General features: G+C 37.5%; 1 protein-coding gene across 6 annotated transcripts in view; it reads left to right on the top strand.

Annotated features, from left to right (window-relative positions):
- The window catches only part of NUCB2 (nucleobindin 2), a 41548-nt gene extending 26567 nt beyond the window's left edge, over window positions 1-14981 (top strand). For 5 of the 6 annotated variants that reach the window (XM_037049977.1, XM_037049980.1, XM_037049974.1 and 2 more), the window contains 9 exons: window positions 1875-1978; window positions 4436-4621; window positions 4828-4918; window positions 5712-5770; window positions 5865-5957; window positions 7594-7683; window positions 13003-13173; window positions 13442-13523; window positions 14869-14981. In XM_037049977.1, coding sequence (XP_036905872.1) covers window positions 1875-1978; window positions 4436-4621; window positions 4828-4918; window positions 5712-5770; window positions 5865-5957; window positions 7594-7683; window positions 13003-13173; window positions 13442-13523; window positions 14869-14876 — 884 coding nt within the window. In that variant the 3' untranslated portion in view covers window positions 14877-14981. Of the gene's footprint in view, window positions 1-1874; window positions 1979-4435; window positions 4622-4827; window positions 4919-5711; window positions 5771-5864; window positions 5958-7593; window positions 7684-13002; window positions 13174-13441; window positions 13532-14868 lie in introns of those variants that run through there. The other variant, XM_037049976.1, reaches the window with a different exon arrangement.
- The last annotated feature ends 3301 nt before the right edge of the window (window positions 14982-18282 follow it).

Below are 18282 nucleotides of genomic sequence, written 5' to 3'. Positions count from 1 at the left end.
TACCCAGTCAAGGCACATAGAAGTTTCAACAAATGAATGCATAAATAACTGGAACAACAAATCGATAACACACTAATGTTTCTCTCGCTCTGCTTTGCTCCCTCTTTTTGTCTCTGTCTCTCTCCCCCTTCCCCTCTTTCTCTTAAAATCAATAAAATAAAAAACTCTAGGAGTTTTGCCATTCTGTTACATGGTATACTAGTGAAGTTTTAATATGTGTTTCTCTTATCTTGACTGAGGTTAAGTGTCTTCATGTATTTCACTGTCTGGTCATACCCTTTAGGGCTAAGTCTTATAACAAATCTTTAATTGTAAGTAAAACTCCTCATACACTGTCATCCCAAGAATTCAGTGAAAGCTTGGTTGAACTAAATGTGGCAGTTCCTTCCTTCTTGCAGAACAAAATGCCCCGGGCTTATCCTGTACCTACCTGCCCACCCAGGAATTAGTCATTTATCTGATCAGTTCTTTTCTTAAGTGGGAGATGGTGTTACAGCCCGAGGGCTGGCACTAGCTGTGCTCATTGCTTCTGGAATATATATTCTTCTCGGTGTTTTTGTCAGACAGAGTTAGGAAATATGTGCGTGTCATACACATATACATATGCATACATACCTGAAATATGTGTACATATATAAGTTTTATAAATGATAAGTTCACACTGATAGCACTAATGCCTATCCATTTCCATGGGTTTCTTGCCTTCTTTCATTTCATATTTGTATATTCATTTTTCCTAAATGGGAAGCCTGATTTCTGACAGATCACGCACATACTCGTCTCATTCAATTCTATAATGCAATACAGTCCAGAATCACTTCACCCTTTCAACCACAATACAGTATGTACTGTAGCTTGGTTTTTAAAAATGTTTTACAGAGAAAAACAATTGATGTTTCTTTAAAAATCAGTCATTATTCAAATGAATTTTTTGGAGTTAGACTTTTATTGTCTAAAAGATTCATTGGAGCATTGTACAAAGAGTCTGTTTTTAAAAAAATTTAAGTACAGGGTTGGGCTTTACTTGATAGCATTTGCTTGCCTTTTCAGCCCAACTTTTCAAATTCCAGTTTTACGTGGGTCAGTAATAGTTGCGACATACATTCAAACAGCTAAAAAAATCAAAACATGGTTTCAGCTGTTAGAAAATATGTCATCCTCTTAACACACATTTTGGCAGTGTCACATTGGGTTAAGTGCCACGTGGGATTGCAAGTTCTCTTGGCTGAGAATTGGGTTAGAAGTATGCACTTGACCAGTCAAAAAGGACAAGTCAAAGTTTACCTCACAAAAATCCCTCAGGATAAGTACAAAGAATCTTTCATATAAATTTCAGAGGAATTCTTTTTAGAAGTTCTACTTAGACCTTTGATGAGAGTAGTGTATTAAAATTTATCTAATAAAGAAAGCACAGGAAATTTGGTAGTAGTTTCATAATAGTAAAATTTTTTTGCTATTAATTATACTGGTCAGCTAGTCTTTCTAGAAATAACATTAAAATGTGCACCTTATATTATATTCCATTCTAGCCCTGGCTGGTATAGCTCAGTGGATTGAGCGCAGGCCTGTGAACTAAGGGATCGTGGTTCAATTCCCAGTCAGGACACATGCCTGGGTTGCAGGCCAGTTCCCAGCAGGGGACGCATGAGAGGCAACTGTACATTGATATTTCTCTCCCTCTCCCCTTCCCCCCTAAAAATAAATTAGTAAAATCTTTAAAAAAAAAAGAAAATATGGACCCTTAAGCTAAGACTTTGAATTTTGTTATAAAATCCAACAGGAGTCCGTTTGAATGCTTATTCTTATGTGTTATTTATATTAATGTTTCTAGCTTGTAGCAATGTATCTTTTATAGTTTTCTTATTTTCTTTCAGATACGGGCATGGACCACCAAGCTCTGCTGAAGCAGTTTGATCACCTAAACCACCTGAATCCCAACACGTTTGAATCTACAGATTTAGATATGCTGATCAAAGCAGTAAGAATAGTTCCAAAAAAGAGTGACTCTGGGGTTTTGTAATTCAATATACATATATAATGGTTATGCATATCTGTAATTTGACAAGTAAATTTCCATGAAGTGGTAATGTAACTACTCTCTTGTGTATCTTTAAAGGGAGGTGGCTTAACCTTTTTTAGTACAGATAATAATTGTATATACGGGTCTTGTTATCTCTTGAACACAATGGCAAAATCCACTCTTCCCCCCAAAAATAATAAATAAGAACCAACTGTAAAACCTGAAACCTAGCTTGAATTATAGTCGGGCTACTCATATTTTTTATTTAGCCTACTTAGTGTGAGTATTCATAGGTTTTGCTACAGAAACACTATTCTTTTTGATTACAGATTCTGCAGGGATGTTACATAATGTGGCATATGTGCCACATTCCCTTTCTTCAAAAACTTTAGAAAATTCTTTTTTTTGTTTCCAGTTTTATTGAGATATAATTGACATGTGACTGTTTAACTCAAGGTGTACTACATAATGCCTTGACATTGCCGAATGATTACCAAAATAAGTGTAGTTAACACACATTACCTCATATAGTTACAAAAGTTTTTTTTTCTCGTGGTGAAAGATTTTAGAGTTTATTCTCTTAGCAACTGTCTGATATACCACACAACACTGCTGACTCTGGCCACCGTGCTGTACTGCCGTCCCCAGGACTCCCCCACCTTGTAGCTAGAGGTTGTGGCCTTTGGCCCCTGTCACCCAGTCCCCCACCCTCTGCTCTGGTACCCATAAATCCGATCTCTTTTCCGATGAAATAAGTTTGTTTTTTAGGATTCTGCATATAAGTGAGATTATGCAGTATTTGTTTTGGTCTGATTTATCTCACTCAGCATGAGGCTCTCTGGGTCCACTCATCTTGTCACAAATGGCGGGATTTCTTTCTTTTTATGGTCGGATTGGTGGACACAGGTTGTTTCCATCTCTTAGCTGTTGTAAATAATGCTGCAGTGGACACGGGGATGCAGATATCTCTTTGCCACAGTGTTTTTTTTCCTTTGGATGTACACCCGGAACTGGAACTGTTGGATTATACGGTAGTTCTGTTGTTAACTTTTGGGGAACCACCTTATTGTTTTCCATATTGGCTGCACTAATTTACAGTCCTATCAACAGTGCACAAAGGTTCCCTTTTCTCCACATCCTCACCAGCATTTAGCTCCTGTCTTTCTCATGATAGCCATTCTAAAAGGCATGAGGTAATATCTCATTGTAGTTTTGATTTTCATTTCCCTCATTATTGATGTCGAGCCCCTTTGTATGTATCTGTCTGTGATTTAATATCTTCTTTGGAAAAATGTCTATTCAAGTCCTTTGCCCATTTTTATATTGGATTATTTGGTTTTTTGCTCCTCCCCACGTTGTCTTTGTCCATGGGTCCTTTATACGTGTTCCTTGATGATCTTCCCCTTCTTTCCTATGTTACCCACCCCCTCGTCACTGTCAGTTTGTTCTTTATTTCCATGTCTGGTTCTATTTTCTGGGGGTTTTTTTTGTTGATTAGGTTCCACTTATAGGTGAGATCGTATGGTATTTGTCTTTCACTGCCTGGCTTGTTTCACGTAGCATCATGCTGTCCAGTTCCATCCAGGCTGTAAAAGTCATTGCCAAAACTCATGTCAAGAAGCTTTTTCCCCATGTTTTCTTCTAGGAGTTTTATGGTTTCAGGTCTTGTATTTAATCTTTAATCCACTAAGAGTTAGTTTTTATGTGTGGTGTGAGGGGTTCAGTTTCATTCTTTTACATGTGAATACCCAATGTTTCCAGCAGCATTTACTGAAGAATATCCTTGGCTCCCTTGTCAAATATTAGATAGAAAATTATGAAACTCATCTGGCCTCAGGAATTTTATCTATCTATCTATCTATCTATCTATGCAATTAGAAACTTATGAATTGTTTATTCCTGGAATTTTTCTTTTTTTAACTTTATTTTTATTGTTGACACTATTACAGACATCCCCATTTTCCCCCCTTGCCCACCTCCTCCAGCCCCCCCAGTCCTGGCCCCCAGCCTCAGGGATTTCAGATGAGCGTTAGCACACCTCTCCTGTTGTGCTGTACCAAGCTACCAAACGAAAAGTTCTTGCCTGGATGTTGTGAGATTGAGTAAAGTGGTTAGAAACTTATCTAGTTTTCTCCTGTCAAATTTGAGACAGTCCCTTCCTTCTTCTTTTTTAAATCAATTTATATATTACTTATGAGGAACTTCCTAAACTTTTAGTTTCTTTGAATGCCTGCATTTCTGATAATAATAATAATGATTGAAATAAAGTGGAAGAATTTAAAAAGAAGAGTCCACTATCTATATATTTGGCCCTTCTATAGTGTATTCTGTTAGAAAATACGCTATGTGTGAAAATGGCTTTGTTCGTATTTTTCAAAACATACCTTTTTATTTCATTTAAATGTTACATTATAGGCTACTACTGATCTGGAACACTATGATAAGACTCGACATGAAGAATTTAAAAAATATGAAATGATGAAGGAACATGAAAGGAGAGAATATTTAAAAACACTGAATGAAGAAAAGAGAAAAGAAGAAGAATCCAAATTTGAAGAAATGAGGAAAAAGCATGAAAATCACCCCAAAGTTAATCACCCAGTAAGGACCATGACTTTATGAAATCATAGTTAGATGGAAATACTTTGTTCCAAATAGAATTTTCTCCTAAGTTACTGGTACTTAACTCTTAATTCTTAATTCTGAGAAGTTCCTCAAATTTATGTTTTATTTTGAGTCTATACTCACAATTGTCTATGTTTTGTTTTGAGCAGTTTTTTGTGTTTTTTTTTTAAATTGACTCACAGGGCAGCAAAGACCAGCTGAAAGAGGTGTGGGAGCAGACTGATGGACTGGACCCTAGTGACTTCGACCCCAAGACATTTTTCAAATTACACGGTAACATGTTTATACAAGTGTTTATACTTCTGTCTGCTGCTTGAAAACTTATAGGTTGCTTTACTCTTAATATTTCTGCCAAGATCTGCTATTGAATCCTATTGACAGTAAATGTTAAGAGTTTTTCTCTAGGGTAATATAATAGTCTTTATTGCTGATATGTAATATGAAATATTTTAGGTCCGTAGCTTTGTCTTTACACCTACTTTTTTTATTAAAACTTTTTTTTAAGATTTTATTTATTTATTTTTAGAGACGGGGTAAGAGAAGGAGAAAGAGAGGGAGAGAAACATCAAAGTGTGGTTGCCTTTCATGTGTCCCCATCTGGGGACCTGGCCTGCAACCCGGACATGTGCCCTGACTGGGAATCGAACTGGTGACCCTTGGAATTGAGCACAGGCCCATGCTCAATCCACTGAGCTACACCAGCCAGGGCTTTATACCTACTTTTGCTGTTAAGTCATTATATGTAAAATGAAGTATTCTCTATAAAATGAAGTATTTCTGTGACTAGGTAGGTTATATCTAACAAAATTTATGTTATACTATTAAAATTTACTTTTATAGTATATTTTTTGAAAAAGTTAAGTTTTCTGAAAAAACTAGATAAATTATAAATGAGTGAATTGTTATCAGTTTGACTGACCTGAAGATTCATAAAAAGAACAGTTTTACTGTAGTATATTGATGCTTCACTGTCAGCATTACTTTTGCAAACCATTTATAAATAGTTGTATTTTAATGATTTATTTTCTAAGACATTAAAATCAGTTTTTTGCATTGGGAATTTTAGATGTCAATAATGATGGCTTCCTCGATGAGCAAGAATTAGAAGCCCTATTTACCAAGGAGGTAAATGAGTTCATTAAGTATTTGGTCGTTTTGCTCTCTCTCTTTTTCCTTCTATTTTCTTTGTTTCATGGTGTTTTAAAATTTTTCTTTTTAGTTGGAGAAAGTATATGACCCCAAAAATGAAGAGGATGATATGGTAGAAATGGAGGAAGAAAGGCTTAGAATGAGAGAACATGTAATGAATGAGGTATGTTTTAAAAGTTTTAATCTTATGTGGATTATCAAGTTGTAATAAATTTTACCACAAAATGGAAGGCAAATATACAGAATTGGATTTTACTTGGATTTTGCATTTTTGATCCAGAATATGCCGTAGGTTCCCCTTACTATAAATACATTAGTTGTAACTCCTTTAAAATATATATTTTAAGTTTATTGATTTTTGAAAGAAAGAGGAGGTGAGGAAGAGAAAGAGACAGACATCGATTTGTTGTTCCACTTATTTATGCATTCATTGGTTGATTCTTGTATGAGCCCTGACCAGGGACTGAACCTGTAACCTTGGTAGATTGGGATGATGCTCTAACCAACTGAGCAACCCAGCCAAGACTTAAAAGATTAAGATTTTATTGCATATCAGCTATAAACATCCTTTTGGAAATAAAAAAATAATGCAGTCCAATATTTGCTATATTAAATGGCTGTTTTAGTTTTGGGTAAGAAAATCCAAATACCCAATACTTAAGTGGTTTATAACAAATATTTCTTGTTTACATTATTACTAAGCTGAAAACTCTCATAGAGACATCAAAAGCAGAGTTTTGCTTCAGTGATTTTTACCTGATATTGATGAGTTGGGATTTCTGTTGACTACTGGCATCCCAGGTAGCAAATGAATTTCTTTTTAGATTTATTTGTTACCCTGGCTGGTGTGGCTCAGTGGATTGAGCACTGGTCTGCGGACTGAAGGATCACCAGTTCGACTCCCGTCTAGGGCACATGCCTGAGTTGCGGGCCAGGTCCCTAGTTGGCGGTGTGAAAGAGAAAACTGACAGATGTTTGATGTTTCTCTCACACCTTGATGCTTCCCTCCCTCTCTCTCTTCCTCCACTCCTCCTCTCTAAAAATAAATCAATAAAATATATTTTTTTTAAAAAGATTTTATTTATTTAATTTTAAAGAGAGTAGAAGGGAGAAAGAAAGAGAAGTAGAGAAATATCAGTATGTGAGATAAACATTGATGGGTTGCCTCTCAGGCTGCAAATTGGGCATGTGCTCCAACTGGGATTTGATCCAGCGACCCTTTGGTTCATGGGCCAGTGCTCAATCCACTGAGCCACACCACCCAGGGCACAAGTAGATTTCTTTTTGGGCATTACTTTTGTAACTGAATTTGTCATAGTTTACAAGAGCCATTGGAGGGTTTGGAGAGGTTGTAAACTTTTGTTTTGATTTACTTAGTTGTTTATTTTTAAGAAAGAATATTGACAGCATTTTAACTTTACTCTGGTTAAACAGTCCTCTTACTGGAAAGGTTATTTTTCTTGCCCAAACACTTGGCTTCAAGGGAGATTATCCATGGTGTAGTGAGGGAGGAAGACAGATCAGCAACTTCAACTTAGTGATCTAATGGGGTATCAGGGATACAGATATTTCACAGTATTTTCAAATAGGAATTATATAGAAGAGACAAATGTCTATTTTCTGATTCTAGTACAATGCTGAGTGTTCTGTTTTGTTTTTCGTTTTCCCTTCAGTGTGTGTGGGTGTTAGGTTAGCCCTAACTGCTGTGTGTTCATGTAGCAGCATCTACTGGAAGATAGTTTCCAGTGTCTTAAGTAATACGAGAGTTATTTGATTTTACTACATTTTCCTTTAATCAGGTTGATTCAAACAAAGACCGATTGGTGACTATAGAAGAGTTTTTGAAAGCTACAGAAAAAAAGGAATTCTTGGAGCCTGATAGCTGGGAGGTAATAGAACCAACCTGAAATGGGATGTATGGTTCAAGACATTCTACGTCAGTCCTTTCTACTTTAAACTTTTATTCCCCATTATGTATTCATGTATCATCTTACTATTTTGGCTTTTCATGTAAAATGTCACTTTAAAATAATGAACTTGATTTCTTAGAAAGCTTGTGGCAATTGATCTCTTATTTGTAATAACATTGCATATTAGTAGAAGTCTTTTAGGAGGGGAGATTTCTTGTTTTGGCCTTACTTTTTAGATTTTTTAAAAATCTTTTTTTTTCCTTTACCATAGATATATGATTGTTTGGGGAGGGGAGATTTCTTTAGAAGTCTTTTAAAAATCGTAAAATAATGTTCATTCTTAAAAATTAGAAATATAAATACACTTAAAGAATAAATTAGAAGCTACCTAGAGGTAGACACTAAAATTATATATTGTATTATACCAATATAGAAAAAGCTTATATATTTAGTATATGCCTTTGTAGCATACAATATATAAATAGTGTACAGTCCCATTTTTAATTTACATATACACATAAATTCATAACTATATATGAGGTATGTCCAGAAAGTATCCAGCCATGTACTATGAAAAAGAGGAATTTATTGAAAAAGATACAGGGCCCTGGCTGGTGTAGCTCAGTGGACTGAGCGCGGGCCTGTGAACCACACAATCATGGTTTGATTCCCAGTCAGGGCACATGCCTGGGTTGTAGGCCAATTCCATACACTGATGTTTCTCTCCTTTTCTCCTTCCCTTCCTCTCTAAAGATAAATAAATAAAAGATTAAAAAAAAGATACAAGACATAAGAAACATTGTACATAGGACAATGATGCTTCAGTTCCCTTCAAATTAGGTATCTTGGGACCTCACACAGTTCTCTCAATCACCATCAGCTTCCCCGTCATATTTTCCTGAATCTCATTGACAGACTAAAATCTCTTCCTTTTCAAAGGTTATTTTAGTTTTGGGAAAAGCCAGAAGTCATAGGGTGCCAAATCTGGGCTATAGTGGGGCTGAGTCATCTGGGTGATTTGATGTTTCTCTAAAACTCTCGATATAAGATGTGATGCATGAGTGGTCACATTGTCATATGAAGCTGCCAATCACCAGTTGCCCATAGCTGCAGCTTTCTGAATCATCCAAATTGTTTCGAAGGAGGAATGTTCAAGTTTAATGAAAAATTTGATGCAGATCTGATGCTCTACTTATTCAGTCATTTTGAATGTGATGGCCACGCAGCACACATGCCCACTCAATGGGGTCTACTACCCCCACTGACTAGTACAGTGAAGTCGTCATTGTTCACACATGCGGATTCCAGTCCACGGGGACATCAATGTCATGCAAACCGTTCTTGTTATATTAACAATGGTTGGACTTGTTCTGGACAGACCTCATATTTTAAAAAATGGCTTTATACTATATAAATGATTTTGTATATTTGTGAAATTCTGATTTAAAAAAATCTATTAACATTTTCTGAACATTTTCCCATGCCATTCCCCCCAGAAAGGACTTAAATAATGACTACTTAGCGTTGTGTGGTGTAGCATAATTTATATGCTACGTATAAATCATTCCTCCAGATTTAGACATTCTGGATCCATTCCACATTTTTTTTTTGCTGTAATAGATATTACTATTATAACTCTCCATTTGTTCAGACATTTATGGCATCTTGACTTCCCTGGGAGCATGTAATTCCTAAGACGAGAACTATTTTCAAAGTTTATAAATATGTTTAGTTTCTAAATATATCCATCAAATTGCTGCAGAAAAGTATACCAATTTTTACCATAGCTAACTGTGTACAAATGATTACACACGCATCTTTACAAGAGCGATGAAAAAGAGAAAAGAGTGGCTGAGAGGGACCAACCAAACTGGACTGAAGAAAGAACATTGTCTTTTTCTACGTAGAAAATTTTTTAAAAGGGTTGCTATTTTCACTAGCTGTTTATCTGTCCATGAAATCATTTGAGATGGGGTGACAGGCTGTCTTGGCTTACACAGGACTGAGGAGTTTTCCTGGGTGTGTCCCCAGAATGTGACCTGTGCCAACACCAGGAGAGTCCTGGTCATCTCAGTTTGGGATAAAAAAAAAATCAGCTTCTTTTTGTTACATGTTTTTGTCTAACATTTGAAATATTTCTGGACTGTGGTGAAGAAAAATTCTAAAATTATTTAAAGATGGAGTCCCTTTAGTGCTCCCGGTGAACCAGATCAATAGATAATTTTGTACTTTTATGCATTTCGACACAATTTCAGATATACCAAAAAGTTGTAAGAGGAGACCAAGAATTCCTAAATACCCTTTATGAGATCTCCTGTTTTACATTTACTTTGCCTCCCTCTCTTGTTTCTGCTATTTTAAGTCTGTGTATATATATATATATGTATGTGTACATAATATACAATTATTTTTTAGAGTAAATTGTGTACTATACCACCTTAACCTTACTCAAATATGTATTTCTTACAAACAAGAATTTATCTTACCTAATCACAGTAAAATCATCAGTCCCACACACACAATATTTTAATCTGTAGACTTCACTGAGATTTTTGTCAATTTTCCCAACATTGTCTTTTATAGCAAAAGAAAACCCAAAATACTGCATTGAATTTAGTTGTAATGTCTTTTTTGTGTCCTTTTCATCTGAAATAGATACTGCGGCATTATGTCTCATGGCATTACTATTTCAAAAGACTATAGACCCGAAATTTTGTAAAATGTCCACCAGTTTAAGTGTGTCTGCCATTTCCTTAGGATTCCTGCCTTGGAAAGGAATATAAATGAAGGGATGCTGAGTACATCGTACCAGGACGCATATGCTGCTGATTATCCCCATAGCTGGCAATGTTACCTTTGATTATTTGGTTAAGGTGGTGTCTACTGGCTGTTACATGTTAGTTACTGTAAAGTTACTATTTTACCTTTTGCAATGTAAAAAGAATCTTGCAAACCCACCGCATTGCAAGAACCAGAAGTCAGCTTTAAAAAATTCATTATACATCATATGAAAAGGCTTTCCAATTACTATTTGTAAACATTCTTATACCTGTGGGGTGCTTAACTATTTCCTTGGGCTTAGACATTCAGTCTATTACTGTTATTTTTTAAAGTGCTGTTATAAACACACTTTTGTATAAAGCTTTTTGTGTGTTTAGGGTTTTTTTGTAGAATAGGTTCTCAATGTAACATTACCAGTACCAAGGGAGTATATATTTTTTAATTTTATTTATTTATCTTTAGAAGGGAAGGGAAGGAGAGAGGGAGAGAAGTATCAATGTTTGTTGCCTCTTGTGTGTCCCCTGCTGGAACCTGGCCTGCAACCCAGGCATGTGCCCTGACTGGGAATCGAACCATGATCCTTTGGTTCGCAGGCCCATGCTCAATCCACTAAGCTACACCAGCCAGGGCCCAAGGGAGTATTTTTAAGACTGTTAACATTGTAAAGTATTGAAAGAATTGTACTAATTTACAATTTTCCCCTAATAAAAATGAGAGTTCTGTTGTTTTTATGTATTTTTAAGGATATACTTTGAGACTTACTGTCAATGGTTTAAGCACCCACTGGCCTGATTCTGGTCAGCATCAGTTGTTACTGCGACTGTTGACAAATGTGATTTTTCTGATCATCATTCCTTCTGCATTTATTGTTTGACTCTCTGTTGGAAAAGCCATCCCTTCTCCCTTCTCTTCCTGTTTATTTCACTGTAGACTCGTGGCTTCTTGTTTTATTCAGTAAGCCTGAATCCTTTCTATCATTTATTTTGATGCTCAAATTGTTCTGTATTTGGGTAGAGGTAGTTTCCACAAACCGGTTTTTATGGTCTTTTGCATGTTCTCATCATTCTTTGAGGACTTCCTTATTTTTCAGCATAAGATGTTCAAGGCTTATCTTGGTTTTTTGTCCTTCTTTGTCCCATTTCTGGAATGAGTGGTTTTTCTGAGGAGCACTTTTTTCTTTTTGTTTTTTTGTTTGTTTGTTTTTTAGTGGAGATTGGTATTACAGACCAGGATTTGGGTGCAGAATGTGCTCCTTGCTACTGAATTGTCCTTGCTTCTAGGCCTGTCCAGATAACAAAGTTAAGGAATTTAAAATTTTGTAAAAATATATTTTTATTTACTTATATTATGTATATGTACATATATACACACATATTTGCACATACATGTATAGACATACCTATACACATTTATATTAATTTTTATATATGTATACTTAGCTATCAATGTATATTAAAACTCATGCATTCACACTATTTTCTCAAATTTTAATTGAACGCCTTCAATTCCAATACATTTTATCTTTTTCTATAATTTATACAAAACCTGGATCCCATTTTCCACAATAATATTCCACTTTCTTGCTCAGTACTAGGATGCACAAAGCGCTTTAGAATTGGTAATCCATGCCTCCCCAAAAGAAGAGTTTAAGATTTGTTTAGATTTTTTTGCTGTTTTTAACCTGAGGGCATGTAGTCCAAATACTGTGATCAGAAGTTCCTTGGGTTAGTTCTTTTTTTCCTCCCCTTTATGTCAGTTATTTTATTCACTTAAGATTAAAACGTTACTTTTTGGCTTCTGTTTGTATTCAATTGGGGAATTTTTCTGTCCCTGTGGATCTTACTTATTCATTTGTTTTTCGAGTATGTGAAACATTGACAAGTTTCTGAAATTCAAATCTGTACAAGACAGTGTATTCGGACAAGTGTGATTTCCTTTCCTTCATTCCCTTTGTTCTTTCCATCCTGTGTTCTCCTTTGTTCCGCAGATAAACAATCTCATTAGTCTCTAGGGTTTTCTTTTGCTCAGATGAGTACATAAATGTATAGTTTCTTGTTTCCCCTTTTTTCTTACCTGAAAGATATAATACTATATTCTATTGTACTGTGAAAATCATAGAATTTTAAAGGTGGATCAGACCTTGTGGATCTCCACGAGGTCTGATTCACCTTTAAAATACATACATACATATATATATATTTTATACATATATATATACACACATATATACATATTTATTTAAAGATGTTGCAGTCACCGGGAAGATATTTTTTAAAATTTGTTTATTGATATTAGAGAGAGGAAAGGAGAAAGAGAAAGAGAGAGAGAGGAACATTGCTTTGTTGTTCCACTTATTGATGCATTCATCAGTTGATTCTTGTATGTGCCCTAGCAGGGGGCAGGGGTTTGAACCTGCAACCTTGGCACATGGGGGTGATGCCCTAACCAACTGACCCACCTGGCCAGGGCCTTAGGTTATATTTCTAAGATTATTTTTCTTCATTTTTTCCTTTTTAGACATTAGATCAGCAACAGTTCTTCACAGAGGAAGAACTGAAGGAATATGAAAGTCTAATCTCCATACAAGAAAATGAACTTAAGAAAAAAGCAGATGAGCTCCAGAAACAGAAAGAAGAGCTACAGCGTCAGCATGACCAGCTGGAGGCACAGAAGCTGGAGTATCATCAGGTTGTATCGTGTAAGAGGACGGTGGCATGAGGCGCTTTCCTAAAAGCCTGTGCTGTTGTAACATTTCAGTGTGGGATTAGCTACAGCATTTTAAATTTTGGTATTTTTTAAAATTGCTTCGTTGAATATTAATCTAAATTTTAGAATTTGAATATTGCATTTTGGAAAATAATTTTTGTTGAGTGTGTTATCATTTGTCAAACATCACACATATAAGAGACAATCAAATAATAATTGGCTTTTAAAACATTCTTTTTCCATTTCCCAGGTTGTACAGCAGATGGAACAAAAGAAATTACAACAAGAAATTTCTCCATCAGGGCCTGGGGGACACTCGCAGTTCGAGCCACGTATGTAACTTTTTTTGCTTCTTTGTTTGTTTAAGGAAATAAAAATACTGAATAAATTGAAATTCACATTTGTTATGAATGTAATTTCAAGTTATTAATATCTATGCTATTTTCTATACATTTGTGGAAATAGAGCACCTTGTATTACAGAAAAGTGAAAAGGCCTCTATAATTTTTATGTATCTGTACATTGTAACAGCTATATAATTAGATATCCATATTTATGGTGAAGTGATTTACTTCAACATTGTTTATAATCTTATTATTTATTGATATCAGAGAACATGTTTTTTTCCAATTTATTTATGTATTTTACCATAGCCTCCGTTCCAACTTTATTAACAGTTTTAGTTTTATAACACTTAGTACTGTAAGCATTCTCCAGCCAGACAGAATGTCCATTTCCATAAAAGATGCAGGTAAAGAAAACACAGGTTATTTGCATAAGCCTGTTTAAACATTCCAATGTTCATAATCCCATCAACCCTTTTGTGGGACGAACAAGCTTTCTGTTCTCTCAGTCCAATCGGAGCCCACACCAAGCCTTCACCAGTGGGGCTCTCGAGTCACAAAGTCCAGAAACTTCTCTCCTCCGCCTCCTGACCATTTTACCCACGCTGGTGCAAAGGCTTTGGCTTCTCCCCCGGCGGGGGGGGGGGCAGGGTCGAGTCAGGGGACCCTGTTTCCTTTGGTCAGCTTCCTCTGTCTTCGCTTCCCTAACCATTGCTCCACACAGTTTCAGGTCAAATGTCTCATTATCAGTTTTGAATTTTGGCTTCCGAAATGTATCTCAGCCAGGATAAGGAGAGCAGCCTTGTTTGGGGCCCTTGAGGTCCTGCAGGAAAACGAGCCAGTACCCTGAAGCCACCTTCGTTAACTAACCCACCGAGTGGAGCAGCTGCCCAGTGTGGGTGCGTGGTCTGCACAAACGTGTCTTCCAGTGTTCCAAGCCGTCCCACTCCCAAAGTTATGTGGTATTGGCGAGCAGGCCTCAACTTTTCTGGTCCATTTTATGTGGAAGATTCATGCGGAGGCCCTTTTCCTTCATACAGACACATGCTCAAAAAATTTAGCTTGCTGTCCAGCCGCCCAAAATGTGAAGACAAGAGGTTAAACACCCAGATTTCACTCAGTTTTTTGGCGTCTGCCATAATATCTTGCAGAAGTAGAATGATCTGCTGTGTGTGTTTCTGATCTCCTAAATTTGGTTTGTGTTGAACATGTTTTTTTAATCATGATCTATGATTAGCTAAGGGTATTTAAAGAAACACATATTATATGTAAAGGAAGATTCAGAATAAAGGAAGATACCTTTAAAATGTGAGTATATGTTTTTTTTTAACAGTCACTTAACATCTGAAGTCCACCAGAACTTGGAAGAAAACTGTAAAATCAACATCCGTGTCATCTTCTTATCTCCCTTCCTCTTTCTCTACTCAATAAATATTTTAAAGCATATATGGAATAAAGGAAAGTATGTTTTGTATGAGAACACATGTTTTTTGGACACACATATTTATTTTTTTATTTTTGTTTAATATATTTTATTGATTATACCATTAGTTGTTCTATTCCCCCCTTCATTCCCCTCCACCCGCACACTCCCTCCCCCACCATTCTTCCCCCCTTAGTTTATAACCACGTGTCTCAAGTTCTTTAGATTCTATATTTCCCCCACTATTCTTGCCCTCCCCCCTATCTATTTTCTACCTACTGTCTATGCTATTTTCTGTGCCTTCTCCCCCCTTCTCCTCCTCCCACCCCCCTGTTGCTAACCCTCCATGTGTTCTTCATTTCTATGGTTCCACTCCTGATCTAGCTATCCTCTTGGTTTGCTTTTGTTTGTTTTGTTTTGGTTGTTAATAACTGTGTGTTTGCTGTCCTTTCACTGTTAATATTTTTCATTTTCTTTTTCTTATATAAGTCCCTTTAGCATTTCATATAATAAGGGCTTGGTGATGATGAACTCCTTGAATTTGACCTTATCTGAGAAGCACTTTATCTGTCCTTCCATTCTAAATGAAAGTTTTGCTGGATAAAGCAATCTTGGCTGTAGGTCTTTGGATTTCATGACTTGGAATATTTCTTCCCAGCCCCTTCTTGCCTGTAAGGTCTCTTTTGAGAAATCCGCTGACAGTCTGATGGGTACTCCTTTGTAGGTGACTGTCCCCTTATCTCTTGCTGCTTCTAGAATTCTCTCCTTCATTTTAGTGTTGGCTAATGTAATGATGATGTGCCTTGGTGTGTTCCTTCTTGGGTCCAACTTCTTTGGGACTCTCTGAGCTTCCTGGATTTCCTAGAAGTCTATTTCCTTTGCCAGACTGGGGAAGTTCTCCTTTATTATTTGTTCAAATAAGTTTTCCCCTTGTGGCTGTTTCTTTCCCCCTTCTGGTACCCCTATAATCCGGATGTTGGAATGTTTAAAGATGTCCTGGAGGTTCCTAAGCCTCTCCTCATTTTTTTGAATTCTCATTTCTTCATTCCTTTCTGGTTGGATGTTTTGTTCTTCCTTCTGGTCCGTTCCATTGATTTGAGTCCCAGTTTCCTTTCCATTGCTATTGGTTTCCTGGACATCTCCCTTCATTTCAATTAGTTTAGCCTTCATATATTTCTCTAATTTGTGACTATAATCAACCAGTTCTGTGAGCATCCTGATAAACAGTGTCTTGAATTGTGCTTCTGAGAGGCTGGCAATTTCTCAGTCGCTGAGAGTTATTGGCTCTGGGACTTTGAGTTCTTCTTGCGCCATCTTTTGGGCTGTTCGTGCCTGTTACTAGCAGGATCAGAGCCCCAAGGTATTCGCTAGAGCAGGGCAACTAAGTCGCTGGGTTGTGACGTTGTATGTGGGGGCGGGGTCAAAGAGGGACTATGGCGTCCCGTCTGCCGCCTGCCGCCACGGCCTCCACCGGCTCCCCAGCCACCATGGTCACCGGGCCCACGCGCCTAGAAAGGTTCCACTGCACTCGAGTGTGCCACTGTTGTCAGACCCTCCACCACTGGGTTCGCCCCCTGGGGCCTGCGCGGTCCGTCTCACTGCGCACGAATGTGCGACCGTGGTCAGTCTGCCCCGCACCCCGACTGGTTCCGGGCTGCCTGCTCATCTAGGTCGGGGGATCTGTCCTGCTTGACCCTGCTCTGCTGCTGGCTCCGTCCCTCTTACCGTCCCCGTTGAATGGTTCGTAGTTGTCGGACTTCCGTATAATTCAATTTTCTGGTCTTTGGGTGTGTCTTTGTTCTCGAAACCTTTGTTGTATTCAAACTTGGCTGTGGGAGAAGGCACAGTGTTTCCACCTATGCCTCCATCTTGGCGGAAGTCCATCTGGACACACATATTTAAAGATTGAAATCCCTCTGAACCAGGAAGGCCACCTCCATATCTGCTCTCACTTTCATATCTCACCCTTTTTTCCTTTGTTCTCCATTAGCACTTTAATTAAGTGGCCTTCTTCCCTAATGTAATGAAACTGTCAGTAACTAAATGAGAAAGCTCTGTCTGTTGCTTTGAAAGTAGATTGCTCTCACTCATGAAAATAGATATTCTTTTATCAGTGCTTATCATCCCCTCTCTTAATAAAAGTCTCTTTGATGTTCCCAATTCTCCTCCTGAGAAGACCCTCACATCCCCCAGTATTCCCCTGGTAACTTCCTCCGCTAGAAATTCTTCTACTGAGTGGCTTTTACTACCACTTCAAATCATCTTTCATTCATAGTTTTGCTTTATACTCCACCATTTAAGATCAGGTTGGCTACATATAACCAAAAACCAAAGATAACAGTGGTTTAAGCTAAGTAGGAATTTTCCCTTTTTATATAAAAGAAATCTATAGGTAGGTTGTGTCCAAGTTCCTGCCTTTCTTCTCTGCTCTCTTCAGGACCTGGTTTTTATCCTCAATTACCTCATCCGCACTCTTCAGGATTGCTTTTGGAGGCAGTGGAGGAGGGCAGGAAAGGAACTTTGTCCAGCTGAATCAGCTTCCTGATACACTTTTCCTGGAGAACCACACAGCATTGGAACTTACATCTTATTGGCCCAAACTGAGTCACATGTGGCCATCTCGCTGCTAGGGAAGCTAAGAAATCCTTGGGGCAAGGTGACCAGCTAAAAGTTAGGATCTTTGACTAAAAAAGACAGGAAGAGACAATGTTTGGTGGGCAACTTTTAGTTTTAACCTAGACAGCCTTGTTGGCTACCTAAATATCTAGGTACACTCTTCTGAAACATAGAAAGTGCTTCCCCCACCTCGAAAGGAAAGCACTAAAATCCAGCCCATTATTACACACAGCTCAAAGACTGTGATATCTCTGGCCATCTACGAGACTGAAGAGCAAGGTGCCTGCCTCATGAGCACCCTCTGCATCATGGACAGCTGCCACAAAATGACCCTTTTTGAAAAGGGGAAGGTGGCAAACGTGCAATTGCTGATTCATAGCAAGGTCTCTCTGCTCTTTCTCTCCTCAATAAATATTTTAAAGTAAAATATTGGTAAATATATTCCCTGGCTTTCCCATCAGGCAACTGCTGATTCACCTTTCTGGGAAGGAAGAAGTCCCTTGTCTGATGTCCTCAGGGCCCTGTGGCATTGTGCTCTCGGAAGTCTTTATTGTCTGTTAATTTTTAAATGCACATCTGCGTGGGCATTGGAAAGGGCACCTTTCTGGGAAGCGGGACAGTTGTGGCACTTCACTTCCTGTTATTTTGGGTCTGGGGGCTTGGGGATTGCTTTCGATAGCTACAGGCTCTTGTAGGCTAGGTTTAAGG

The sequence above is a fragment of the Sturnira hondurensis genome, unplaced genomic scaffold (genome assembly GCF_014824575.4).
Source record: "Sturnira hondurensis isolate 20B ecotype Veracruz unplaced genomic scaffold, ASM1482457v3 Scaffold0006505, whole genome shotgun sequence".
Taxonomy (NCBI): Eukaryota; Metazoa; Chordata; class Mammalia; order Chiroptera; family Phyllostomidae; genus Sturnira; species Sturnira hondurensis.
This window is presented reverse-complemented; position numbering and strand designations above follow the sequence as displayed.